Below are 27557 nucleotides of genomic sequence, written 5' to 3' on the forward strand. Positions count from 1 at the left end.
ATTCTCATTAAATCTTTTTACGCTGCTGCAAGTACTGTCCAACTTAAAACGATGTATTTTTTAAATGGTTAAAGTCTGTAAAGAATCAATCGTATAATATTTTTGGTTTCAAATTGAAAATACACCACACACTATAGGTACACAAGAAGAGTAGGTATATAATCACTGTAATAATACCTATTATATAATACATATACCAACATTAATATTTAATACCTAGGTATTACCCATAGGTACAATATTGTATTCAATAAGACGTAACTAAAACTTGAAACAAAAAATTAAAATATTCAAAACGATTATAACGACGATATTTATAACGATTTTATAACGATAATAAAAATAAAATAAAATTGCACTTGACGCGACGCGCGTGCACTTGATCGTCGGTGTCCAATTAACGGTGCGCGTATCATCGATAACGATTTAATAATATATTATTTCGTGTGAAAATAACAATCGGAAATTCGGAAGACGATAGTATATAAGAGCCGGAAAACTGTTACACGCGTATCTCCGGTGGCGTGGGATACAGGGGAAACACCAGCTGGTGTCAAACCACATCGCTCCGCAGTGCTTATATATATACTCGCTTTTGGGTTCTGGAATATTATTATCGTAATAAATGTATTTATTTAAAACAATCAACGTGCCATACAGCTGTTGTTCGCAGTAAATACATGGACATTAATTATTATAGATTATTAAAAAAAAAAAAAAATACGATTTTACAAAAAAAAGTTGTTATCATCATTGTTCGCCCGAGGCACATAACTTTGGCTAGAGCATCTGAATATCTATAGGTGATTTGGCCTTACCGCAGGTACCAATGTGGTATAGCTCCCGGTACCTGACTATACTACCGGTATTCGAAATCCAACTCTCGGCAGTAACGAGACGTCGGTGCGTCGATTGGTCCGGAAACTATAATATTATTTAAAAATCGTTGACTCCGGCATCATTCCTGTGTGCGATCTCTCAACAACGACGGTATTCTGGTTGCGGTTAAAACGGGTTGGAAGCCATGTGGTCCGTACCTAAACGATTATAGGCACATGCTGCAGCAGAGCGTCCGAGTACGTATAAATCTAATATAATAATACACTTCGAAACCCGAACGATCCCCATAACTAAAGGGTTACATCTCGATGTTTCTTCTCGCGATCAGTGTGTACGTATATTATAATATAATGTATGACATGCAGGCATATTATACCGTATGTATATACATCCTATTTTTATTAAATTGTTTTCGTTTTTTTTTTTTTTTTTCTGTACACTTCCAATCGTTGAATAGGGTGCAGTTTGGGCACCACGACCATCGTCGATTGTCCGATATAACGAGCCGTGGAAATTGGCTCCTTTCAAACGGCCTGTCGACGCGCCACAAAAAAAAAAAAGTAAAAACGCGTTCGAGTCTCGCTTTGCAGTGTACCCGCGTAATGTATACCCATATAATAATATACCTACCTACAACAACAATAATAATAATAACCGGGCCGTGGTGGCTTTCTATACACTCACACACACACACACACACACCAATTGTATATTATGTTATTACACGTAAGAGACACTGTGCATACGAGAAATGACATTGAAAACGACAATAGATCTTATAGTATGGCTCATTTGTCCGTGTAATAACGAATCCGTCTGCTGCACATTCATCTCTCGTGAATACGGCGGCGGCGGCGTCTCAATCGGACCAACCATTACTTATTACGAATATTATATTATCATCATACGATTCGCCTGTGTCTCGGCAAACGAGTGGGTATATACTGTGCACACGAGGTACAACCATATAGTGTTATGTAGAGTGTACGATATTAATGTTATTATGATATTGCGTGTAACGCGATGACTCAATAATAAGAGTACGTTTTTTATTCTTCTGTAGATTACCCGTGTCTGTTTATTTCTTTTGCGAAACAATTACAGAAAAAAATTAAATGTCAATACCTACGAATATAATTACTATACCCGTGCAGTAGGTATATTGCGCTCGGTGCACGTTTTCATCACGTCAGTGCAAATCTAATAAAAAATTAACCGATATTAATTCAAAATTATATACCGCTAGGTCGTATACGTATACCTAAAACAACCTAGGTAACCTTCAATAATCTGACATTACAAGCTATTATACATTATTATTAGATTGGCATGTTTATTATAATTCCTTTTTTCGCTGACCGTTGACATACTAAAAGTTTGATTCGATAAACAGTCTATACTGCAGAATGTTTTACCTACTATCACGCTCATCACCATTTTTCTTTGAAAACGAATTTATTAAAATTCTAAACTTTCAAATATACCACTTGTTTAGTATATATTTTACATTTTTGAGATTTTTCACACTGTTCAAAGAGTGTTTTGTGGTGACTTTTATTTTTCAAATGAGAACTCCTCTTTTCTAGTGTAAATTATTTAGTCAATAATTTTTCTGAAAAATGTTGATGTATCAGAATTAAAATTGATACCGATAGTTTTTCAGTTTTTTTACTATACTTACTAAGAACAATAGGTCCATGTCTCCATGATAAGTATATTCTTTAAGTAGGTTAGGTTAGTTTTGTCGATTATTTATATTAGCTTAAGTATATTTAAGAATTCCAAAATCAGAATTTGAATAAATGCATCATTAAATTAAAAAATGGGGAAGCATGCTGTGGCAAATCACTCTGTCCCCAGTACATAGTATATATACAGCAGTGTGTAAGAAGAAGGTACACCACAAAATATTTCAGTTGGATGACCTTAGATTGAAATAGAGTATTTCAATAAGAAATAGGAAAAAGAGTACTAAAATACATTTCTAGAACATTTCAAGTTTTTAACCCTCTCTGTACGCGTAAACAAATTTTTATTTAATTTTTTTTTAAATACAGCGACGCAATTTTTCCATGCATTTGGATAAACCATATTATTTTTTGAATATTTCATTGTAATAAAGTTAAGATCTCTAAGATGTCTATCTTTTTTAACCATAAGGAACGGTGCATTGCTAGAAAATAATTACCACGGTTCGCGTAACACCTGCGATCGGTATCTATATATAATATATATTATGCACATTAAGGTTTGCTGTACTGGAACTATATTACTGTGCAGGTTATTATTTCGAAGTTCAAGGTTTTTTTACAGTGCAATTAAATAGGTAGATGCCTGCAGTGCGGTCGCCGTGCATGTTCATACCGTTAATTAATTAATTAATAACTGGCCACCGGCCGAGACAAAATATATATTAAGTCTAAAGAATAATAGAAACGTTTTTTAATTTCTTATCAAGAACCTCCAATTGGTGCAATACACACCTGTTAGCATTGAATATATATATATATATAGAAAGATAGAGGTAATGAATAGTACACAATACATGCTCAGATACGCTATGGTATTAGTGACAATATATTAATAACAAGAACCTGTGCAAACAACACAATAATATGAACAACCGTTAAAATCATTCAACCGTAAATGCGTACTACAACAGTTCGTCTATATTTTTATTTGGATTTTACTCTAACTTTCTTATGGTAATTTAAATGCACTTCCGTTGGCCTCGTCGAGAACACCATAGTATTTTTAACGATATAATATACATTAAGAACAGACTGCGGTCGATACCATTTACGTCGGTTTTCTACAATTTTCATAAACCGTTTGGTATAGTGGTGATCATATAAAACCTACCTAAATTTAGGCAGGTTCGTCAGTGCGATCTATCCTATCTAGTCTGGATAGGTATAAAACAAACTTTCTTGGCACCTTATTATTGTGACGCCTAAATGCAGCGCCGTAATATCAAAATGGGAAAAATATTATTTTACCCCATTTGTTGTTGTAAATAATGAAAAGATTATAGACTACCTGAGAATCATACAAAATAAATACAGACGGACATTTTTAAACTTAATATGTAATATTAATATTACAAGTATACACTTATGTTGATATTAGGTATACGTATTTTTCGAAAACCGAGTATACAGCGAATGACGGAATGACTATACTTCTTGACTAGATTACAGAATATATTCGTTAAATAATTCGCAGTAGATAATCGCACAAAGTTTGATAACGAAAATACATTGCACGATGCACATTATTAATGGGCACAGTAGGTGATACTACCATTAGAAATCTAACTATCTGAGTAAACGACATTAGTATAGACGCACTCTTCTGTCAAACACTTTTCTATCAATTGTGATATTTTTATCAATGAAAATTGTGAAAATTATAAACGTCAATTATCATAGATAGTATAATAAATCCATAGTGCATTACAATTTAAATTACATACAATATATGGCTACTGCTGTAATGTGATTCGATTGCTCGTCTTAACTTAAAGGGATTATCAATGAACGATCCGTATATAATATAATATATCAGAGATGGGCAATTCAAAGTTACTAGAGGACCAATTTTTAGAAAATTAAAATCTAGTCATAAAAATTATACACGAGTGTACGCTATTGTGATCGCCCGGTTCCAAGAACTCGTAATCATTCATTTCTCGCCTTAAGATAAGTGTAAATCACTAAATCGTATACGTTTTGAAATGATATTTTATTCTACTCGATATAGTATTATAGAATTATTATTTTTATGGCCTGAGCATAGAAAGCAAAAAAAAGTATATACATTTTAATTGTTGTTCAATAGATATTATAGAGTATAGACGATAAACTTTAAAATTGTATTATGTAATTTGAAAATGTAGCTCGGGCCAGGTAAAAAAAGGCTCTCTGGCTGCTAGTTGGCCACCCCTGTTATTTATCATCTTATATAAAGGACTGACGTATAGTGTATTGCACAGTGTTGAGGAATCATACCACATTGTAAGTTTATCCTTTATTCTCGTCCATTAGTTGCTTGAAAATTATATTTTTGAAACATTTAACTCAACTGTATTACCTAGCTATAAAATCACGTTTATTGAAGTGTTTAAAGTAGTTTATGCGATTTCGACAAAACTCGAAATAATTTTCAAAATAAAATTTTATTTTTGTTTACATGTATATTTTGCGTTTGGACTTAAGATTATGGAAAGTATTAGAGATGGAAAATGTATAGGGTATGACTATAACTATTTACGTCAATGTTTTAAAAGATGAATTATTAAGTATTAGCATTAATTAATTATTCAAATATAGTAATAACTAATAAGTTATAAGTTATAAGGAAGTTTCGTGGTATAGGCATCATAAACCATATTATGGTTTCGAGGTAGTAAAGCACTAAAGCACCTAAGGTACCTAGGTTAAATTCAATATTATATTATGTAGTCGATGGTTGGGTACATATAGTTGATAGGTAGATATATAAATATATATTGAAACACGGTGAGTCACATTTACTAATCAGTAATCATTATGTTATACTATAATATTGTATAATATTATATGTAGGTATACTCTCGTATAATGTAAATAAAAACATGTTTGTATGTCTTACAATAATATTCAAGTTGTTAAAATAGTACATGGAAAATGGACTATAATACTAAGTATAAGTTTGTATGTTAATAGTAGGACTAAGTATATAAACCTGCAGGTTATTCAGATTTTGCATTGTAAGACTGATGGGGATTATAGGTACCTATAAGCATTAAAATTGTATGCAGTATTCACCAAATTGTATAAGTTGTAACCAGTGATTGAATTGGAAAAATTATAGAAGGGGAATGTAAATATTTTTTTTAAAAAAGGGGGTACTCCGATCTTCCGTATCCTCTCCTTGCCACCAACTGAAGCACTGGTTATAAACGTATAACACGACATTTATCCTCCAGCATTAAATGTTAAATATATAGCATATCCGGTATTCGTCTCCGACTCTCCGTGGTATATTTAGTAGGTACACAACGAAATGGCAACAAAACGAAGTCACCTCCTTCGTGTATTAGGTTCATCTGAAACAACGCTATATATATATATAGGTTAAAGTATATTGTTATATATTAGGTATACACGAGCCGCGTATACAATGGTATAACGAACGTATTGTTATGATTGTTTTTTTTATAGAAAACAAACTAAAAATTACATTTAAAACGACCACTTTGAATTCAAAATTTCACTGCGAAAGGCGCTATATTGTATAATATCAATATATTATTATTATGTATAGGTAGGTTTATATAGGGAAGAAATTACCTCTGAAGACCAGTTGGATAGAGCAGTAAGTATAAAATAATAAAATGGTAGAAAAGTGGTGATGATGATGATAATGATAATATAATATCGCATCGTATACGTACATAAATATATTATAATAATAATAATATAATATATATAAGTAGCTGCGAGTAGGTATACGTACACACATAATTTAGCGCTATAAAACACTGAAGCGTTGGACGCGCACGAGAATACCGTTTAAAAATTACTGCGATTTCGATTGCACGCGAAGTTATAATATAATAATATACATATTATACACGGCAACTGATTTTCAAAATACTAGGAATCTAGTTAAAGAAAAAAAAAATAGAATGATTTTTCGTAAAAAAAAAAAAACCGCATAGATACTCCCAATATACCGTGTATTGGTCTTACAGTTATGCACTTAAACGTCATTATTATATGTATATGTATAGCTATAATTACATGGCTACAATATATATATATACTCATGTATATGCATATTATAGGACGCATAAGTATATAGGCGTATAAGCGATAATACATACAAAGTGCAGTCACGTCGTGTTTGACATACGCAGCACACCCCAACTCACCCGGGAATGTATTGCGCAGTGTAACCTCTAAATACCGGACACTCTCGGCCGCTGAAATAATTAAGCCCGAAATTTTCGGAGTTGTCCGCCATTGACGGATAGGCTTCGGTTTGCGGAAAGCTCGTTACAGTAGTTTGTTCTCAAAAACACGAGCCATTATTATTATTATAGCTATAATTGACAGTGTCCGTTGGAAAGATTTCACCGTATGTATTCCTGTTTAAACTTTAAACATTAAACAAATAATATATAAACCTATATATTCGTGGCCTGGTGTGGCGCTGGGGTTGTCCTCAGACATCAGTCACAAAACGTGTTCTGCGTGCAAACGTCGGCCGGTGTCGCTATAGTTTCCGGATGGGTGACCTTTTAGAGCGAATTATCGACGCACGTAAGTACCAGTGTTCCGAAACAACCGTACCCCCCTACAAGCGTTTAGTTGCCAGGCTTAAGGTCAATAAAAGAAATTATATTTGAACACTTGATGTTAGTAGTATAGTTAGAGTTGGTAGTAATAATAGTAGTTAGTAGTTCGACCATTAAAACGAGTATGCATTATGCACTATTTTATACACACATTATCTCTGTAATGCCGGGCCACATGAACAATCACTAAACATTTATTGAATACCGATAGTGAGCTAATGATCTCTTATAAACACGAATCAGTGGTCCATTAAATTTTATTGATCCTTTAAATCAATTATTTTTTCATGCAATCGGCCCGGAACAGGTATATAATATGTATTATTTATTGTAAATCGATAACCAATTGCATACCACTGATGTATTAAGAAACTTGAAAAAACGATTATAAAGTTTTTTCCATCCTGACAAAATATTACAAGTCTTAATAATGTTTCTACGGTAATATTTTACAACTAAAAGGCAGGGTAGTCGATTTTCCGAAATAATAGATTTTAAATGCATATTAAATAGAAAAAAGTAATCGACGGGGGACAAGCACAGCGCGGTGAAACACTACATCATATAATATACTCACAGATGCAGTGTATAACAATATTATCGCGTCGTATTCGTGAATAAAATCATAAATAATATAATATGTATTATTATGCTATAATAATACGCATAACACACACACACACACACACACACACACACACATATAAGTATAATAATTATCGTACCCACGAAAACAACAATGGACAGCCAGGGATAGATTATTATATTACATACATACATATATATATATGTATATATTATAATGGACCAATATAATAATAATAATAATAACATGTACCTACCTACACTACACTATGAGAAATACGCACGACGTTTCGTTCTATTATATTATTATTATTATGACTTCTATAAATCGTGGCGCGTATAAAACATAATAATATTATATTATAATATGGGCACCACGGTCCACACAATACTACAATGTGGTGTTATTATAATATTATTATATTATACGGGTGGCATGCACGCTGTACACATCACACATAAATTTTATGAGAATATAATAATATATAATTCGAGACGCCGCGGAAAACAATATAACTGCATTCGGGTGCACAATCCATGCACAATCGCATGATAATCATAATCTATTACCCCACCGCGACACAGTAATAGGAGGTACCTTCCATGTTATTATAATATAGTCTATATGGAAAATAATATTGTGAACCGACGATATAATTATTGTTTATTAATTTAATAATATTCGCCTAGCGCCGCAAACGTGCACCAAATGTACAAATATACGCATTGATATTGCGCGGAATGTGATTTTTTGACTTGAAAACGTTTGCGCTCCGGACCGGAAGCCGATGGCTGGTCCTTTATAGCTGCGGTATACGTAAAATATATTATAAATGTGTTTTTATTATTTTTTGTCGTCTCGAGTCCATTTCACGGTTACGACGATTGATTTCATAACATATAATGGTACACAGCGCGAGTGCATCGGCCCACTAGTATCTTCAATATCTAATATATATAATGAAAGACTGCAGTTATTTGTCCAGAGCCCGAAGACTGTGAGTTTTGAAAACCAAGTCTATGCACCTACTATATCGTATACCCATACCGGTAGTTCGTTTACTGTTTACATATACCTTATGCAGTATACATATACACGATAATGATATATAATGGATACATGATTATATCCGGTTTAGTTTCGGAAACTATTGTTTCACGCCCAAGAGAAAACATCTTTCGGCAGTAAATAACAGAAAATCAAAATCAAAATAAATTACTTCTCAACACGGTATCACACAGCTAATTATTATCGCTAATACGAAGTCGTCCGCGGTACAATCGTCCGATTCATTTTTATTCCTATTATTATTCGTAGAAAGTCCATTAGTGAGCGTGTAGTACACCTATAGGTATATAATATTATATAAATTATAAACATAGTACCCAACTATATATATGTATAGGTATATGTTGTGCGAATACAAACCGACAAAAAAAAATAAAGTATATAAAATATATATAACTTGTAACCGGGTGCAATGCTGCTGCAGGAGAAATCTATATTATAACAAAAGTTTTTTGTTCACGCCAAATCCGCCGGAAAACCATACACACACACACACACATCACAGGTTCGCGTAAATCATTTAGTAGATGTAATAACGCAAATGAATAGAGAGGTACGTGGTTTCCTGTGAAAAAAACAAAAAAAACTTTTTAACGAAATATTTTGTAAATATTACATGACGCGCCTCATTGCCTCTGAGTGCGACGTTTGAATTATTATTAAAAAAAAAAAAATCTAGGTACGAGTACAGAGGAATCTCATTCGAAACCGAAAATTATCTTTTTAAATCTTAAAAAAAAAACCCGTAGATAGGTATATTGTGGTAGGTGTTCACATCCCGACACGTTTTTACCCCGCAGTGGTCCGTGGTCGTCCAGCTAATAATATATAATAATAATTGTTATTATTATTGTCCACGCCGCGTCGGCCCGTAAAAAAACGTTTGGCTTTCACTGTTGGCTCTGCCACTGCAGCTCTGTTGTGCCGACAGTATAAATGATGATGACAAAGGAAAAAAAACATTAATATATTCTGTGATGGAGGTATAAAAATTAAAGCCTTAAAGAATCGCCATAATTCAAAATCGTGAAATCGATCAGACTTTCCACCGTGCAATCAAAATATCTTTGAAATAATAAAAATAATTACCAATAAGACGTATGAAATTGAAGGCGCTGCAGCGGTAGGTAGGTATTAAGTCACGTTTCTAAAATATACGTATTTCACGTTTTCAGTGTAGTGTACCATATTATTATTTCTACAACACAAATATTGGTGTTAAAATGTGTTTTGTGTTTTTCCACAACACACTAGTACCTATAGGTACTATACATATATATTTTAATATAAAGGCAGTTTTGTTGAGAATAAGAAACTGTCGTTATTGTAACATAGGTATAATACGTCTAAAAGTCTGTATAATATATACACATTTAACTTTAATCCTCGATATCAATTATTTTTGTTATTACTATAGAATCGTAGTTTTAAATAGATAGATATGTACACGCGAGACTGAGACACCTGTAGCCCAACTACTGATTTGAATGGCATGCGCCCTACATTTGGTGAAAATCCCAGTCGTGTAATATTTTACTATAGTGGTTTTGATTTCTTCGTTCTCCGAGTCAACTTATCATAACTAGAAATAAAAAAGGGGTGAGTAATCTAGGGGACATAGCCACATAGGCCTCAAAGTTTGCCATATATTGTTCGATACTCTAATCTGGGCCACGGTAACAACACCCCCACTCCCCCCACCGAATAAAATTCAAGACTTAAACGGTCGACACATTTTTTCCTCGATATTTTTTTAATTTTTAGCGAGTTCAGAGCACTTTCAAATTTTAATATTGTTCTTAAAATAGCAGGTACATTCTGCATTTTCTACTCCCCTCAAAATTTAAAATATCAAAAAAAAAATGCTTCCAAAGAACCACAAACAATGTTGCGTTACCACCTAGCTTTAGGTTTGTTCAATGACAGCCATTTTGGCCAATTCCATTCGCTCTAAAATATTTAAAACCAACGAAGCTAAAAGTCGACTGCTGCGTGAGCGTGTACATTTTTTGATATCATAATATTATGTTAAGCACTCGTAAGACGGGGACGACGAATGCGGGTGAGACGTCCTTCTTGATACCAAATTAGGCAGTCAACGGATTGCAGGAAACCGTTCACCGAGAGAACAGGTTTGTAAATTCGCATTTGCGGGTAAAAATGTATCATTATACCCAGGTACATATACATGCAGAGTATGGTGTATACGAATTTTGACAAATAACTGCAAAGAGCCTACAAGGTGAATTTTTTTTGTTCATCACTTTTTATCGGTAAATTTGTGTTGACAGGGTCAAATTGGTGAGTATGATCACAGTGATCAGATCACTTGTCGGTAATTCACTTGTGGCACAGTGTTTGCCGAAAACGTATTACGGGCTGTCGTAGTTAATTTATTAATTGGTATTTTCGATTCGAACCCGCGTAGAGACTTTAATAATTATTATAATATGCAATAATTTTCGACAGTCAGTGCCACGCGAGTCGGACATCGGGAAATGCAACATATTTATGAATTATGATTATATACAATATACTATTATAGTGTATATAGGGTTTTATATATTTATAATCCTCGATAGACCGTTGGAATATTTTACATTTAACTGTGTTTAAGAAAAATTTAACAAATCTTAATGAATTATTGTACATATTATAGTATACTGATTTTATACATTTTTTTAAATATAATATAAATTATAAAGTGACTAAATAAACAAAGCATAAATTATATGTATTACAAATATCATATGAACAGCATATTTATTTCAAACTTTTAACAACTTAAAAATCTGATTTCTAAAAAAAAACAATTTAAATAATTATAACTAATTATTATCATTACACGGCCAGCATCAAACGCTGAGTTGATGCTTATCGTATATTTGTATTTATAATGTATAATATTATGTGCACATATATAATATACATTATTACAATTCGTCTACGAAACTAATAAGACAGATAAAGTTATACTACAATATTCAAGTAATTAATATACACGCATGCTTTTTGCGAGAGCGATCTCCTAGAATTTATTGAACCGCTCGAATCTCGGTTTTAAACCGGATTAAAATGTAACATAAAAAAAAAAATGTACATTTTACTATACGTGATGCCCGTCTGCGGAAGAATAAATTGACACTGGAATTGTATTTGAATATGTCGTATCATATCTTTCGGGAACTTACTGTGTATTCACTACAGTATAACTATACTTAAAGTTTAGCGTTTATTGTAGGTTTCCCTCGGCAAATGGCATTAAAGTGAATTGAAAATAAATATACACATATAATTTATTAACTATTAATAAGCTATCTATAGGTTTACTCCCGTAGTTGTTCAAAAGCGCCGGAAATAATCATTATGCGCATAGTGTCGGGACAGCTTAAAATCCCACACGAAAATTATGTCTAAATAATAAACGAATAAAAAAAAAACCAAAATGGCACTACAAAACTACATAAAAATGTGTCCGCAAGATGAGATAGCTCGTCATATTTTGTTTTTGTTCTGGGTATTTAAATGCCTATACACTTAATTTCAGTGCCAGAGTAGGAAGTCAAACAATTCGTTTTTTACAAAAATACCTGCGATTTGGTCAATGCCCCCAGTCGCCCAGTGGATTAAGCTGTTCTGATTTCGTTTGTGGGGTGCCCCTTTCCTGTGTTCATATACCTATATAGTATTACGTAACATGCAATTGTAAACGTTTTTGTCTTAATTCTTAATGAGATGTTTTTGTCGCAGGAGATGACGACCGACAGAATTCCCATATGGCTTTACGACAAGAAACTTTGGATCAACGACGCGGACAGGCGTACCACGTGCGCCGACGTGGCGACCACGTTGACGGGCCACGGCAGTGACTACGCGGTGGCCGTCGACGGCGCGCACACGGCCACCATGGTGGCAGATCCCGGAGTCAGGGTGCTGAAGATCTGGCAGAGCCTGCGGCCGGACCAAAAGCTTTGCTTGCGAAAAGTTGGCGGCAACGGCTACCACCACCGCGCCAACAACATTGACAGCGGCGGTGGCTGCGACGACGACGACGCAGCGTCCGAGATGAGCGGTTACCGCGGTGCTCACAGGAAGCGCCGCCGGGAGGTTGTGGTCAAGTACGCTTCGCGGACGGTGCACCCGAAGCGGCTGAGCAACACGCAGGCGGCCGAGGAGCTGCTGAAACTCATACTCGAGCAGAGCGACACGATCCGAGCGCAGCTGAAAAAGTTGCAGGACCGCGACAAGAAGATCGAGAAGATCGAGACGGAGACGCACAGGACCCGGGCGGACGCGTTGGGATCGAATTACCTGTTGGACGCGTACCTAGGGGGCGGCGGCGGATGCGGTGACGACAAGGAGGAAAAAGACAGCGGCATCACCGAAGGCGCCAGTGTGGAGAACGACGACCACGACGACGAAAACGAAGACGACGACGACGACCGCGGAGGTTGTGGTGTTGGGGGTAGAGGAGTTGTCGGCGAAATCGCAGACTCCGGGACTCCGCCGCCGTCGTCGACGCAAGAGGCCATCGCCTACCTGGAGAGGATCGTCAAGATCAACAAGAAGTTGTACGAATTCGAGGAACGTCTGATCCGGTTGTACGTGAACGTGGAACGGTGCCGGGACCAGGAGCAACTGCTGGACGAGCTGAAACGGGCCGAGACCGAGATGGCCGACACCGAACGGTTATATCGCGAAAACACCCTGCTGATACGCGACACCGACACCGAACTGCGAGCCAGGCTGGGTTACATCGAACAGTTGCAGTACGAGGCGGCCATCGTGGACAGCGAGAACGAGTACCTGATGGGGTCCATCGAACACCTGCAAGGTCGACACCACAATCCACAGAACCAGGTCGAAAACTACCAACCCCAACATCATGCGGCCGCTTGTCGGGTGTTGGACACATTGGTCTAGGACGGTTCAGTGCTGTAGCGCTGTATACTTCCACAATAGGGTGTGAAAATCCCCAAATGTTGAAATGTCTTTTTTTGTTTGTTTTGTTTACCTTGTACATTGCAAACAGTGTGTGTTATTCGACTATACGTTATTATTACTTTGTATGTACATTTCAATAAATATTATTGTCGTTATTAAAATATTATTATAATGACCGATGCATTGCGGTTGACCAATTGTTTATATACGAAAAGGGGAATTTTTAAAAAGAAAATTTTACTACTAACGGAATTTATATTATGATTAATGTACCTATGATTACACATTTATACATTTATAAAAAAAATTGTTTTGGTACTGTGATTTCCTAATAATTAACAATCGCACCAAACATATTTTGATATTTACATATTATTACAGACTACAGTCTACACTATACAGGACTAGTTTCAGAATTTTAGCGTTTTGCACAGGGCACATAAAACACGCAGAACATTATATTTTATACAGAAACGTAAATAATAAAATAAACACCTAAGCTTATAGATAAATGTATTAGTTAATTAAATCATGTAATGTATTTTTTCTTCTTCTGGAAAATTATAGTACTTACTTGTTACTATAAATGTGTTAGATAACCGCAAAACCATCTCTCAATTCGCGTCAATTAAAAGTGAACATGTCAAAAAAATATTTAATTCAATGGAACTGTTAACATAGGTACTTATGTATATTTTCAATAATCAAGATCATTTTTATTTTGTGGACTTGTGGTAGCTATACTTATTTTTCATTCCCATAACATTATTCTTTATGTATGTAAATAAATATTATATTATATTTTAAGAGTTTGCACATTGCACCCCAGTGTTGAGAATATTATTACAGTAGAACGTCGATTTACAGACAGTCAGTCTCAGGACTAGTCTTGACGGAGAATGAAAAAGAAAGCTAAGCAAGAAATGACATATTTTTTAAACATATTACATACCTATATAATACACAGTATTTACTTATTTGTTTAATAATTATGACATATTTATATGCGAACTATTACTTTTAGATGTTAAACAAGTAGTAACTAACTGACTATCAATACAGTAATCCCTCATTATCCGCGGTTTCGATTGTCTGCGGTTGAGTCCACGATGAAATGTTAAATACGATAACGTTTTATCATTATTATTCGAACACTATCGATAATTTTTATTTTTAACAACTGAAGATAATACAACTATGTAGGTACTTTTGTATTTATTATAGATAAATACCACATAAGGTACCTACAGAGTTTTTCCATTCTTCCTAATACATGTTTGTACAGTTTGTTTATAAATAATTAATAAATTGGAAAATTAGATTAATTAAAAAATGGTAAAAATATGTATACATCTTATTATAGTGGTTTATAAAAATTAAGAAAATAAAACCTAACCTCCTTCTTTATATTGATTTATGGTTTCATTATCCGTGGTTTCGTTATCCGCACAACCTCCGTGGATAACAAAGGATTACTGTACAAAGACAAGACTGTTTTTATTTCATCAATAAATTGTATTATTGCTTATCTAGCAGATATTACCAGAAGATCCAGGTTATACTGGCTCAAACAAAATTAGGCTCTCTGATGTTTAACCAAGAAAAACAAATAATCAGGAAATGAATAATCGAGGTTCTACTGGAATAAGATTCATATTACTGCCAAGTTAATGAAATGGAGTGTTGGGCGTAAATCTTTAACAATGAAGGTTTACTCTTTAATATATTGTGAAAAAAACTGTAAATAATTATAAACAAATGTATACCAAATTACCAAAGCATAATATTACTGTTAAGTAATTTATAATTTTGTTTTTAAAATAAATAGAATAAAAATTCAATATCCAATGTTTTATTTAATCAGTTGAGGCATATTAGTAAAAAAAAATGTATAATATTCTTAATTCTTAACTTAAGTTCCATTATGTTTATTCTGTCTCCATTGCAACTGCTGGTATAGCATCACTAGGAGGGGCACCAGGTCCGTCTTGTGGTGGCTGAGATCCACCACTTGATGAATCGGTTGTTGGAGCTGGAGCTCTCCTTTCCTCGCCTTCAATTAATGATAATTTTGCCTGAGTTTTTTCCTCATCATAAATCTCAAATAGCTGATTTTTGCCCACAACAGCAATTGAAACATTCTATAAAATAAACGATACAAATTAATAATAGTTCTGATAACTTTAAATAAAAAGTAATTACCTTTGAAGTTAGATTGACATCATTGGGCAGAGTGTCCCTCAAAGCTCTCATACCATGTTTCAGTAATTCCTCCAAACTTGCTTCCTTAAATGCGTCTAAATTTCTTTCCAAGTATGTACGAGCACTTTGTGATCGTGAGCCAATAGCCATAGCTTTACAACTTGTGTAGTTTGCAGAAGGGCATGTTTGGTAAATATGAGGACCATTATCCTATAACAACATGTATCAATGTTAAAACTATTAATTTTATGAATCGCAGTGGCTTGGAGTGAGAAAGACCATTGTTATTACACAATTTCAATCACATTATATACAAAAAATTTGGATTTTAGTTCACCAAGACTAATATTATAATAAGAAATGTTAAAGCTTTAAATTTAGCACACATTGGGTAATAATTTAAGTTGACATTGATCACTTTTACACTAAGTCACAGAACTAAATTTAATATATAATATTTATGAAGTAAATACTCACATCATAACCAGCTACAAGTAGACCAACCCCATATGGGCGTTTATCATACCGATGTGTGCACAATTGCATTCTGTTACTAACTTTGGTCATCAATCTATTAACTGGAAGATCATCTCCATGGGCAAACTTATGTGAAGAACATTCCGATCGCATATACTTGCTACAACCAAAAAATTATAATATTTTATTTATTAAATTTTAGAAATTACTACAATAAATTCATAAAATACCTATCCTCGGAAACATAAATATTATTTAAATCTTACCTTAGAATGCGAGCATCAGCCAACAAACCAGAAAATGAAAATCCAAGATGATCATCTACAAGTATAATTTTTTTTTGATAAGCTGATAGCTCATTTGGTGCACGCTTGAGCGCAACAATAGCAGCATGTGTTTTATTCTTTAATGCAACTACTGCTGAACCTAATTTTACAGCTTCCATGGCATATTCCACTTGATGCAAGCGGCCCTGGGGGCTCCATACTGTTACATCACTATCATACTGATTACGAAACTGAAATAAAAAATAAAATAAAAACTCAATTGAGGCAGATGATAACTAAATACCAAAACCCTAAACGAACAAACAGTAGCAGAATAATTTGATTATATTTCAATAATGCCATCTTTCATGTAGGTAATCTATTAATTTCATAATTATATAGATAAATAAATAATAACATAAATATATTTACTTAAGATAATCTACCTTTAAAAGAATATACTATTGAATCCAAAATTAACAATATAAACTTTTTTTAAACAAAAACTAGGTTAAAGTTTTGGACTATCTAAGGTAAATAAGTATACTAATTTTAGACACTAAAATCATGTAAATAGTCAATCCTGTGAACGATTTAAGTGATTAAACTACGATGAAAAGCAATATAACAATCAAATATGAAACTAATATACAACATAAATCATTATCATAATATTATGTTAAATTGGAATTCATTTCACTGAAAATTATAATTGTTACCATTGAGTATTTTAACTCAATATCCAAATGAAATATAACCAATTCCTAAATAACTTTCTTAATAACTTTCTATAAAATAAACATAAAGGGGTATACTCTCTTTTACTTATAAATATACTAAATAATAAAGATTACCTATATTACATTCAATACAATTGCAATATCTTTACACTGATTCTTTGGTTATTAGAGTTCAGAAAAGAAATAATAATACCGAATAATAACAATAATGAATTATTGAACTTACCATGTTTGAATTGGTTTCTTTTTATATACTTAACACGCAAAGTAACTTAAAAGTTAATAAAAAACAAAAAATCGTCGAACAACTCTAACAATGATACGCGGATATTGTAATCTTTTGAAGAATATATTATTTTTAAGTGACTTGTTATTTTGCTTTGCTCGAACTGAATTGAACCGGGACAATTGTTTGAGGTTAACACGATACAGTGGTGGCAACCTGAGCACTCCCGACATAAACACTGATGTCCGAACTTCATAATCACTGATGTAGGTACATCACTACATCGTACAGTTTGTAATTTGTATTGTTTCTATGTTTTTATTTTACATAGTTTGCAATATCTAAATTTATTTTTTTTACACTACAATATTATTTATTACTTACTATTATTATTAACTATTATACCGCTTCCATGAATTCACAATACTCACGAAATATCACAATAAATATATTGTTGTATTAAATCGTATTCTAATATCTATTATTCGGTAGTTCTGGTAGCTTAATTTTGACGCTTTTGGTGTGTAGTAATATTTTGTAAATATAATAACAATGGAAAACATAGAAAAGTATATTCCGGTGTGTGAATGCGAAGGCGAAGATTTTATGGAGATACCGTTGGAGAGCGATGGTACTCTTTCAACAGCTACACTGAGTGCATACTTTCCTGGAGTCACAGGTCTCAAGTTCCGTCTCGATTCATATTCACCGTATAGAGCACTTAGACTGTACGACGGTAAATTCCACGCTCCTGAAGGCAGTTGGGCCGGTCACAAGTTCTATTGTGTCCATCCCAAGGGTGTGTAACTAATATAGCTACTTATTAATACAATTATGGTCCAAATTGAGTGGGCCTGTTATAGGGATGGGTTTTTCAATAATTATTACAATTATTTTTCCTTAAAAGGCGATAAAAGAAAACTCGAAGAGACTGACTACAAACCGTCTAAGGGTAACCACAGTATGAGTTGTACAGATCTGATTGTTTTGGGTTTACCTTATCAACTGTCAGAAACTCAAATGCGAGAATATTTTGTACAATTCGGAAAACTAGTCATGGTTCAGGTATTAAACAGTGTTTGCATTAAGTATTTAAGTAATTGAAAATATATTACAACTTGATTGATATTCAGATTAAGCGAGATGCATCTGGAAATTCTAAAGGATTTGGTTTTATTCGATATGAAGATTATAGTTCTCAAGCAAAAGCCCTCGGACAGCGGCATTATGTAAATAATCGATGGGTTGAAGTCAAAATACCTGCCTCAAAAGTAATATTTTTTAAATATAGATATTAGCTTGAATACATTAACAATAATTGTGTGTACACTTACTATACCTATAAGCACTACCAGGATACTTAGATTCCACATATTTTTTTGATTTTCGAATAAATAAATTGAAATTTATTGTTTAACAGTTAGAATGTAGATTAGAATATTGTACTTAATAACACTATACCTATTCTTCTATAAAGAAATTTCAGGTTATATATAAAGATTTGAAAACAAAACTTTTATTGTTATATTTTATTAGGAAGGATATTATTCTAAAGTACCGCATAAGATATTTGTCGGTCGCCTTACTGAAGATATCAGTGAACCTGATTTAAGTAAATATTTCTCTCAGTATGGCGAAATCACAGATGTATTCATACCTAAACCATTTAGAGCATTTGGTTTTATTACCTTTAACGATGCCTCTGTAGCACAAAGCCTTTGTGATGAAGATCATATTGTTAAAGGAGTATCTCTTCATATATCTGAAGCAAACCCTAAGTCTGACCAAAGCAGGGTAAGTTGAATAACTTTTCATCTTTTTCAATTGTTATATACTGGTGCTGATATTGTATAGGATAAACAAGTTAGTAACCAACAACAATATATGAGTAGTGTTCTAACAAATGGAATGCTTGCTGCAGCACTTAACCAAGTTGCATATCAAACACAACCAATTCCTTACCAAACCCATCGAACATATGGAAAAGTACAAGACTGGAAACGCCGGGGTAATTAATGTAATCTGCTATTTTTAGACTAAATTAATGTGAATTGTGATGGTTAATGATTGACTAAAGGTGTGTCCTCATCTTCCCTTCCTTTCATTTATCCTAGTCATAATAATTAACTAGTTCTCATAATTCAAACCAATTAAATATAAAATAAAATACTTTTCAACTATTTAATTACTTAATCACATTACAATTCATTTATAGTATTATGTGTTTAAACAAATAAATTGTAATTTATGACTGTTATATTTTGTGAGTGTTATTATAAATATTGTGTGTTTTGGTTTTTTTTTTCATCTTTCCATTGAGTGTTGTTATAATTTATAATATATAAATAATTGCATTAGTAATAGTTTTCTACCAAAATATTCGATACTACTTGATGTAATGTGAGAATTTTCTAGCAGTTTACGACATGTGAGCGAGAGCGTGTGGTATTAATATGAATGATGGATGTATCAGCCTAGTCATCAGTATTAAAGGTGAGATTTCCATGGTCCTTTTAAATGTTTTCCTTACATCCAAATAATGTTTAACTTATTACTTATTTAGAATTTGGTAATAATTTATATCATTACTGTCTTTATAAAAATATTTAAAAAAGAACAGACGTTAGTGAATCAATTTAGAATATTTTCATTAATTTATTTAAAATAATAAAAATACATATAGAAAAGGTTAGAACAGATTAGTTAGTTAAATTCAATTTTGTTGATTTTAATACTTTTTTTAAAATTTATTGGGGCGAACAATACTTTCAAACATTTAATGTTTTTAAGATATGTTAAGGTAAAATTGGGTTCTTGAAGGTAAATTATTAGTTGAAAATTAGAACAGTGGTTGTCTTACTTACACCTACAATAGACGTACCGAATCTAAAGCGAAGTACCTCATTTATTCATGCCAATATTTATTAAGTTTACCACTGGTAATTCTAAAATATAATACTCTTATACCTGGATTTCATTAAAGCACTTAAATCTAGTCTTGCTTCTTTCCACTAATATTCATTTGAAAATATAATGAATATTCATGAAATATTATATCATTAATGTATTTAATACTCAATACAATATATAAATATATATACAGTAGTTAGTGAAAATATAAAATCGTTGTCTGTTTTTTTTTAAAGTTATTGATACGTCTTATACTCTACACATATTAGGTACTTTGAAAATAATTTTTTTAACTTTATGTTAATTAAATTTTTCATTATTTATAGTACAACCAAGTTATGAAAATGATCGATTAGCAATCTTAAACTGGTGGTTTTGCCCCATGTTAACTGGTGATCTTCTTGACTTGGTCGCACTATTTTTAGTGTACTTAATTACATTTTTAATATTTATTTTGTTTTGTTTTACAGATCATACAAATTCTGAAACCTCGAATGCAATTTCTCTATATATTTAGGTTACATTAGTTACTAAAAAAATATATCCTATTTTATAAAATCAAAATAAATATTATATTGATTATACAACTGTTGTACCACTGCATTTTCTGTAATCTATAGTTTTATGTTGACATTTAATAAAAACAAAATGTATATTGTCATAATTGTTTTGAAGAATAAGGGCTAACTTAAAAAAATTATATTTTTAACTTATTGAATTTGAAATATTTTATTTTTAAAAATTCTTGTAAGAATTCAAATTCCACAATTTATTGAAGTTTTTCTTGACATAAAATAATTTCAATTAAATCATTTTTTTATTTTACTTTTGATGATGTTATACATTATATCTTTAAATTAAAAAAAAAAACCTAAATATGCTTTGTCCTATAACTTTTAAATGTATTTTAATATTATTTACATATAGATTTGATAAATTTTAATCAATTTCATTAAACTAATAATAGTATGATATAACTCTTTACCTTAAATAGCATAATGAATCAATTAATTCTATTATATAAAAATAATAAAACTATTGATTTTGCAAAAAGTAAATTTACTATACCATGTATATTTAAGACAGATACAATAAATATAACATCAAGTTTTCTTAAAAATAGAATAAAATAAAAATAGGTATAAAAAATCATCATTTATTTTTCAAATCCCCAAGGATCTAACTGTTGATTATGTGATTCCATAATGCAGACTGATGATTCTGCGATCTTTGCTAATAACTTCTTTAGATCAGCTTGAGAGAATAACTGAAAATAATAATCACGTATAATTAATAATTATTTACATATTTTTAAATTTGTTTTAATTGCAATTACTTGGTAGAACTTATGGGTCTTGTCTGTTATGTAACTAGCTAACTTCAAACATTCAGTGTATCTTTCAGCACTATGCAATATAGTATGTAACAGCATAAAAATCTGAAATAAAAATAAGATTGTGCAAATTAGTTATAAATAATTTAAAATTATTAGGCTTGTAAAAAAAATTCCGTGGTAATACCACCATTATATTCACCTTTGGAATACATATAGTTCGCAGAAGTTCAAAGTGTTCATGACGATTTTTATCCTCATTTTCGTGGTCAACAAGCCAGCCATTGGGGAAAAAAAGCAAATTAAAGAGTTGTTCAACAACAATCTGAAAATTTAAATCAACACTTTACCATCATTTTAAATACGACAAAATAGCTACACATACTTGGGATGAACTTGATACAATTTTTTTCCAATTGGTTAATGCAGTTTGATATTGTTCCATGTTATGGTCGTAAATTAGTTTTTTAGCATAATCTGCATTTCCGTGCAGTTTGATAGGTTCAATTGGTTTGGTTTGATGATATTCATGAAACCATTCAGCGAACCCTTCTTCTGCATCCTAAATTAAAAATGCATGAATTATTTTATTTGAGAATTCCCAATTGTCTTTGGCATTCAAAATAATGGAAAATTACTTACCAAATAACATTTATATGCTAAATATTCCAAGATGAGTGATTGTATTTTTTTAGAAACTGATATCATATCCATCTCTAATAGTTTTTCAAGATCAATATCAGCATTATTCAATATTCTATTGATTGAATCTTTCTGAACCTAAAGTTTTACTTAATGGTATTAAAGTTCTACTTTACTCAAATAAAGTAATATACCTTATTAAACGCTAAGCGGGCTGCTTGGATTTTCCCTTGTGCGACAAAATTACGAACAACTGCATTGATTTGTATAAATGCTTCTTCTACTTGGTGAGGATAATAAATTATCCAATCTAATGCAGAAATTAGTTCATAGTCATCGCTGGTAATTTCCGAAAATAGATCTTGGCCATTGGTCATATTGGTAAAGCGGTTTCTATAATTTTTTTAAATTATTATATATTTTCATTATTTTACATAATAATAATAATTATTATTATTTAACATCAAAATAGTTGATTATAATGAAACACACAAGTTATTATATCAGTTTTATGATTTTTAAGAATATAACTTTAATTTTATTGATAAAAAAAATAACAATATATACCTATATGTCTCAACAATACGTTTAGTTATTTCTTCAACTGGAAGTGAAAACTTTTCAGCAGCCATCAGTCCACTAGTTCGTTGTTCAGACAAAACCATTTTTTCCAGGAACTTGGAGTATATAGTAACTTGACTAGTTACTTCCAATTGAGACGTATAATAAGCTACTAAAATTGGATCATTCATGGGAATTAAGACCTACAAACAATTATAATTACATTAAATTTTCAGGATAATAAATATATTATTAGGCATAAATCTGTTCATGTTTTTAAATTCAAATATACCTCAATATATTTCTGTATTATTAAATTGGCAGCCAGCTCATCGTGTTCAATTCCAGCCCAACGTATGACCAAGATTAAATGTGCAAGAAAACGCAAAAATTGAGGATCTGCTTCCAAACTATTTTCAGCCCAATCCGCCATGATATTCACCAATTCGCGAAATTGATTGGTCATAAAATACTGCTGAATTTGACGTTTAGGTTTATGTGCTTCTTGCCGTACTGCCAATTTAGGGTTGGATTTTAATTCAGCTACAATATCATCTAATGTCATTCTATAACATAAAAGCAAGAATATGAAGTTTGGTTTACAGAAAAATATTGAAAAAAAAAAAATATCCATTACTTGTACTCCCAATATTTTTCTGGTAAACTTATAAAGTTGTTGGACTTGTGGGTTTGTATGTGGCTTTCAACAGCTACATTTACTATAGTATGAAGATGCGCCCATAAAATATCCTCCCACCGGTTACATACAGGTAAGACGGCTTCAATATTTCCACATAATATGCCGATTGTAGCTCTCCAATAAGGCGAAGTTTTATGGTCTGATGATATTTTCCAAGCGCAGACTTTCCAAACATCTCTACAATTTATGATGACAATATTATTATGTGAGAAAACAGTTTTGTAATAAACTAATAGACAAAAAAAGCTAAGTACCTATTTGGATTCCCAAGTACTTCGTCTGTAGGCTTCTGCTCTTCTTTAGGCTTATAAAATGGATCATGATACAAACGCCATCCTTCCAATATTGCAGACCTCCAAAACTGACCATACTGACAACACAACAGTTCAGCCTTTTCTAATCGGCCACAACGAATCTCGGTGAACACTTGGGTTAGAAGTCTATCATCGTCAACCTATTTAATTACATATGTTAGAAACTATTAACTAAAATGTATTAGGTTGTTTTAAAGCTAATTTTCAAATTATGAAGTTTTATTAAGGTCTAATAAGTCTAATTGTATTAATTTCATGGATGTCTTATAAAAAAAAACACCACAGTCTTTGCATACACATCAGTAGAATAAAAATAGGCCAGACACTTGACAGCTCAGTTTACATTTAAACAATTGTTTGGCAACATCACTGATATTGAATACGACAGGATAATTAGCAAATACGACTGGCGAATGATTTTTGGTTATATTTTTAACATTATACAAAAGCTATGTAATAATAAATAAGCACATACCTGATCTAGATCATGAATAGATCTCGATTGCCTGGTAGGTGCATCTGGATCTAATTGAGTGACCATAGCCCCAGAACTTTGATATATTAATTCTTTTTTCTAAAATCATAAAATACATAACTTTGTAAGAAAATCTTTAAAATATAAGGGGTTCTATCCAAATTATTAAAATAGAACCAGATAATATTATATTCTGCCGAGTGATTCTTTATCATTGAACACTAATTATTTCAAAGTAGAAATGTTTTGGAACAAAAAAATATTTTAAAGGGTTTGGTGTTATTAAAAATCAAAATTAAGATTAAACTTTAATAATTTTTAAACTTATTCTTACAACACAATTTTTATTTCATTTTCCAAAGAAGAATATTTGTCTACATAAAAATTGAATTTAGGACGAGTTGTTTAAGAGTTTTAAGTATTTAACATTTAGATGAGAAAATTGAAATTGTACTCAATTGCCCCTTATATCTTATACACTATTATAACACTCTTTTACTCTATATTATATAAAAAGAAAAAAATTGTAAAAACGAAGATTATGTTGAAACAGAAAAATTTAATAAATTAAAAAAAAAAATTAAAAACTTTTTAAAATAAAATTGTTCAATAAAAACCTTGTTCTGTAATGGCTAAAAACTATATCAAATAAATATTTTCTAAAACATTAATATAATACTTTTTGAATAATAAGTGTCCTATGGTGAATTCATCACCCGGTACTCAGATATATACCAATAGTTGACCCAAAGTATTTGGCCAGGCAACTTCTTCATCAGAGAAATGTTTTGCATCTTTCATGAATTCATTTTCCATACTTTCAGCAGCACAATGTTCTAACCAATCGACAATTCTTTGTATCTGAATATGAATCAATTTTAAACATATTAAAACTATAAACTTTTGATAAACATTTTATTATTATTTATAATACAAATTAAAATTACCCCTTTTAATTTCTGATCTTCTTTGAACAATGCATCTGCTAAATCTCGTTCACTAACTATATTATCAACTTTTTCAGGTTCTAAATGCTGTACTTGAAATAGTGTTAACAGTAAACGCCATGTATTCAATTCTTGTTCTAACCAATCTACACGCTACAAATATACAAGGTAACATAGTAAATAATTAAAATAAAGTAGTTTTATAAAATTATGTAATTTTGTTTACTTGATTTTGATCTTTTAAAATGGATATGGTGTCTAGGCAGTTGTCAATAAAGTATTGAAGAATTTCCAAAAGTTGTAGAGGTGAATTAATGCGAAACGCTTGAAGAACATCTAGAAACTGATTGTACAATCCATTTTCAGCTAATGAAATATATAATACATAGTATTAATATTTATGTTTTGCATAAGTTTTCAGAGCAAATAATAATAATTTTAAATCTTACAATTTAGTTTTGGTTGAGCTACAGTTGTATCAAATATAGCACTAAGTTCCCCAGGTGTTAATGAAACAGACAAATTGAATTGAGATTTTCTAAATTTCGATTTAGTCAAATCATCAGTAAAATCTAATTGAGATTCATTCTGACCTGTAATAATACAAGATATATTATGAAGGTGATAATGAATGGTTCTAATAAAAATATTAAACATTTGAGTACAATATATAAAAGTATTTAATTGACTCAAAATCAGCATAAATAGCCTCAATTATAGAATTGTCCATATTTTAGTTTGGTTGATTAAACGAACGTCATTTAACTATTTTCTATAAACAACGTGAGTTGAAAGTTGATGAACAGAATCAAAAACTCTATGAAATATAAAAATTGAAAACAGTTTAACAGTTTACACATCCAACGTTTTAACTTTTAACAGAATAGATAACTCACACACCACACGGTAAGAAGCCGGGAATCGGGATAAAAGAAATAAGAGTCTCTGATTGGTCATGATAAAATCAGTGTAGCTACATGCACTTATCTAAATAATTGTACAGGTACAATACTATGGTACAATATTATTGTATGTACTTTTCAGTCCTAAAGTAAACGATTATAAAGATTAAAGACAATAATAGAATAGTAAATTAGGTCTATGATTATATTTCGTATTCGTATTTCTTTGTCCATGCCCTGCAGGATTGAAGGTGTTAATAGTACACACTATAAATTATTATTGTATGTTTATATTTTCTATCTATTTGTTATAAAATTGCAGAGGTACGGAACTACGGAACTGCGGATAATGTTAGATGTATAAAATAATCTACTCAAATCGAGGGAAGAAATTGGTATCGTAGTCACATTATCGTCTGATTTTATAACTAAAGGTAAAATTAAAAAAAGCGGTTAAGTGGATGTCGCTCTGCTGTACAGTAGGTTACAAGTGGGTCACTGTATAATGGATGGAATTAAATTTGAATTCAATGATACAATATCATTGTATAAGAAAAACGATTCTGAGTGGAGACGGTATGTCAGTATTGGTTTAAGACATATTAATACCAATATATCTGAGTCAAAATTCGAATTTTAAATGCTTATAAAGAAAATTGTGCCTATGTATTTTAAATATTTTACAATTGCTATTGTAAAAATATATCAGGAGCCTTGTATTAAATTATCAAGCTTTTTTAACCAACAAATAAAATTGTATTGATATTTAAAGAAAAAAAAAATAAAAAAATTGAAAACTGACAATGTCCGTAAACAGTTCAAAAAGAGTCAAATTATTTTCAATATTTTACCGTGTATAGAAAATGCAAATATAAACAACCTGTGAAAATTTCATATATCTACGACCATTTGTTTTAGAGTTACACCAAAAACCAAAATCGATTTTGAGTAAAAATTCCCGTTTTTCCTTAATTTTTCTTTTATTTTTCACGTCGCTTTTGAAAACTACTGGGAAATGTTTACTTTTGACCCCCCAAAGTACCAACTAGATTCACTTTCCAATCAGAAAAGTTGCTGTTGA

General features: G+C 31.6%; 4 protein-coding genes across 5 annotated transcripts in view; 2 read left to right on the forward strand and 2 right to left on the reverse strand.

Moving 5' to 3' along the window:
• LOC111036667 (ATP-dependent RNA helicase dbp4) overlaps positions 1-15458 on the forward strand; it is a 31030-nt gene extending 15572 nt beyond the window's left edge. Inside the window, exon 2 of the mRNA XM_022318785.1 lies at positions 12588-15458. Within this exon, the coding sequence (XP_022174477.1) occupies positions 12591-13760 (1170 nt within the window). The 5' untranslated portion in view covers positions 12588-12590 and the 3' untranslated portion in view covers positions 13761-15458. The remainder of the gene's footprint in view (positions 1-12587) is intronic.
• A 159-nt stretch (positions 15459-15617) lies between these two features.
• On the reverse strand, positions 15618-17835 carry LOC111036669 (proteasome subunit alpha type-1). The gene is made up of 5 exons (XM_022318787.1): positions 17693-17835; positions 16727-16977; positions 16461-16620; positions 15984-16193; positions 15618-15922 (listed from the first exon to the last, which is right to left on the reverse strand). Exons 1-5 carry the CDS (start codon positions 17693-17695, stop codon positions 15710-15712), a joined length of 837 nt encoding a protein of 278 aa, XP_022174479.1. The 5' UTR covers positions 17696-17835; the 3' UTR covers positions 15618-15709.
• Positions 17836-18001: 166 nt separating this feature from the next.
• On the forward strand, positions 18002-21266 carry LOC111036668 (TAR DNA-binding protein 43-like). 2 transcript variants are annotated; one of them, XR_002604787.1, is made up of 7 exons: positions 18002-18491; positions 18600-18757; positions 18826-18963; positions 19229-19486; positions 19547-19700; positions 20111-20185; positions 21073-21266. XR_002604787.1 is itself a non-coding variant. In XM_022318786.1 (6 exons), exons 1-6 carry the CDS (start codon positions 18245-18247, stop codon positions 21117-21119), a joined length of 1002 nt encoding a protein of 333 aa, XP_022174478.1. In that variant the 5' UTR covers positions 18002-18244; the 3' UTR covers positions 21120-21263. The 2 variants fall into 2 exon arrangements, 1 of the variants encoding a protein (XP_022174478.1); XM_022318786.1 differs by lacking the exon at positions 20111-20185 and having other exon boundaries at positions 21073-21263.
• A 374-nt stretch (positions 21267-21640) lies between these two features.
• LOC111036666 (nuclear pore complex protein Nup107) lies at positions 21641-26480 on the reverse strand. Its single transcript, XM_022318784.1, has 16 exons — positions 26259-26480; positions 26024-26167; positions 25801-25940; positions 25575-25727; positions 25363-25488; positions 24628-24726; positions 24093-24292; positions 23776-24015; positions 23431-23704; positions 23145-23341; positions 22772-22970; positions 22578-22715; positions 22321-22497; positions 22138-22260; positions 21939-22040; positions 21641-21869 (listed from the first exon to the last, which is right to left on the reverse strand). Exons 1-16 carry the CDS (start codon positions 26302-26304, stop codon positions 21759-21761), a joined length of 2469 nt encoding a protein of 822 aa, XP_022174476.1. The 5' UTR covers positions 26305-26480; the 3' UTR covers positions 21641-21758.
• Positions 26481-27557: the final 1077 nt, after the last annotated feature.

Source organism: Myzus persicae, unplaced genomic scaffold (assembly GCF_001856785.1).
Source record: "Myzus persicae strain clone G006 unplaced genomic scaffold, MPER_G0061.0, whole genome shotgun sequence".
Taxonomy (NCBI): Eukaryota; Metazoa; Arthropoda; class Insecta; order Hemiptera; family Aphididae; genus Myzus; species Myzus persicae.

What these genes read in the sequence shown, in the direction of transcription:
- LOC111036669 (XM_022318787.1), bottom strand. An exon ending in GCTGATGCTCGCATTCTAAG is followed by an intron (nt 16,621 to 16,726) that starts GTAAGATTTAAA and finishes TTTTGGTTGTAG; the next exon opens with CAAGTATATGCGATCGGAAT. An exon ending in ATGTCAATCTAACTTCAAAG is followed by an intron (nt 15,923 to 15,983) that starts GTAATTACTTTT and finishes TTTATTTTATAG; the next exon opens with AATGTTTCAATTGCTGTTGT.
- LOC111036668 (XM_022318786.1), top strand. Translation starts at nt 18,245, where the DNA reads ATGGAAAACATAGAAAAGTATATTCCGGTGTGTGAATGCGAAGGCGAA. An exon ending in GAAAACTAGTCATGGTTCAG is followed by an intron (nt 18,758 to 18,825) that starts GTATTAAACAGT and finishes ATTGATATTCAG; the next exon opens with ATTAAGCGAGATGCATCTGG. An exon ending in CTAAGTCTGACCAAAGCAGG is followed by an intron (nt 19,487 to 19,546) that starts GTAAGTTGAATA and finishes GATATTGTATAG; the next exon opens with GATAAACAAGTTAGTAACCA.
- LOC111036666 (XM_022318784.1), bottom strand. Translation starts at nt 26,304, where the DNA reads ATGGACAATTCTATAATTGAGGCTATTTATGCTGATTTTGAGTCAA. An exon ending in AGCTCAACCAAAACTAAATT is followed by an intron (nt 25,941 to 26,023) that starts GTAAGATTTAAA and finishes ATATTTCATTAG; the next exon opens with CTGAAAATGGATTGTACAAT. An exon ending in TAGCATATAAATGTTATTTG is followed by an intron (nt 22,498 to 22,577) that starts GTAAGTAATTTT and finishes TTTTTAATTTAG; the next exon opens with GATGCAGAAGAAGGGTTCGC.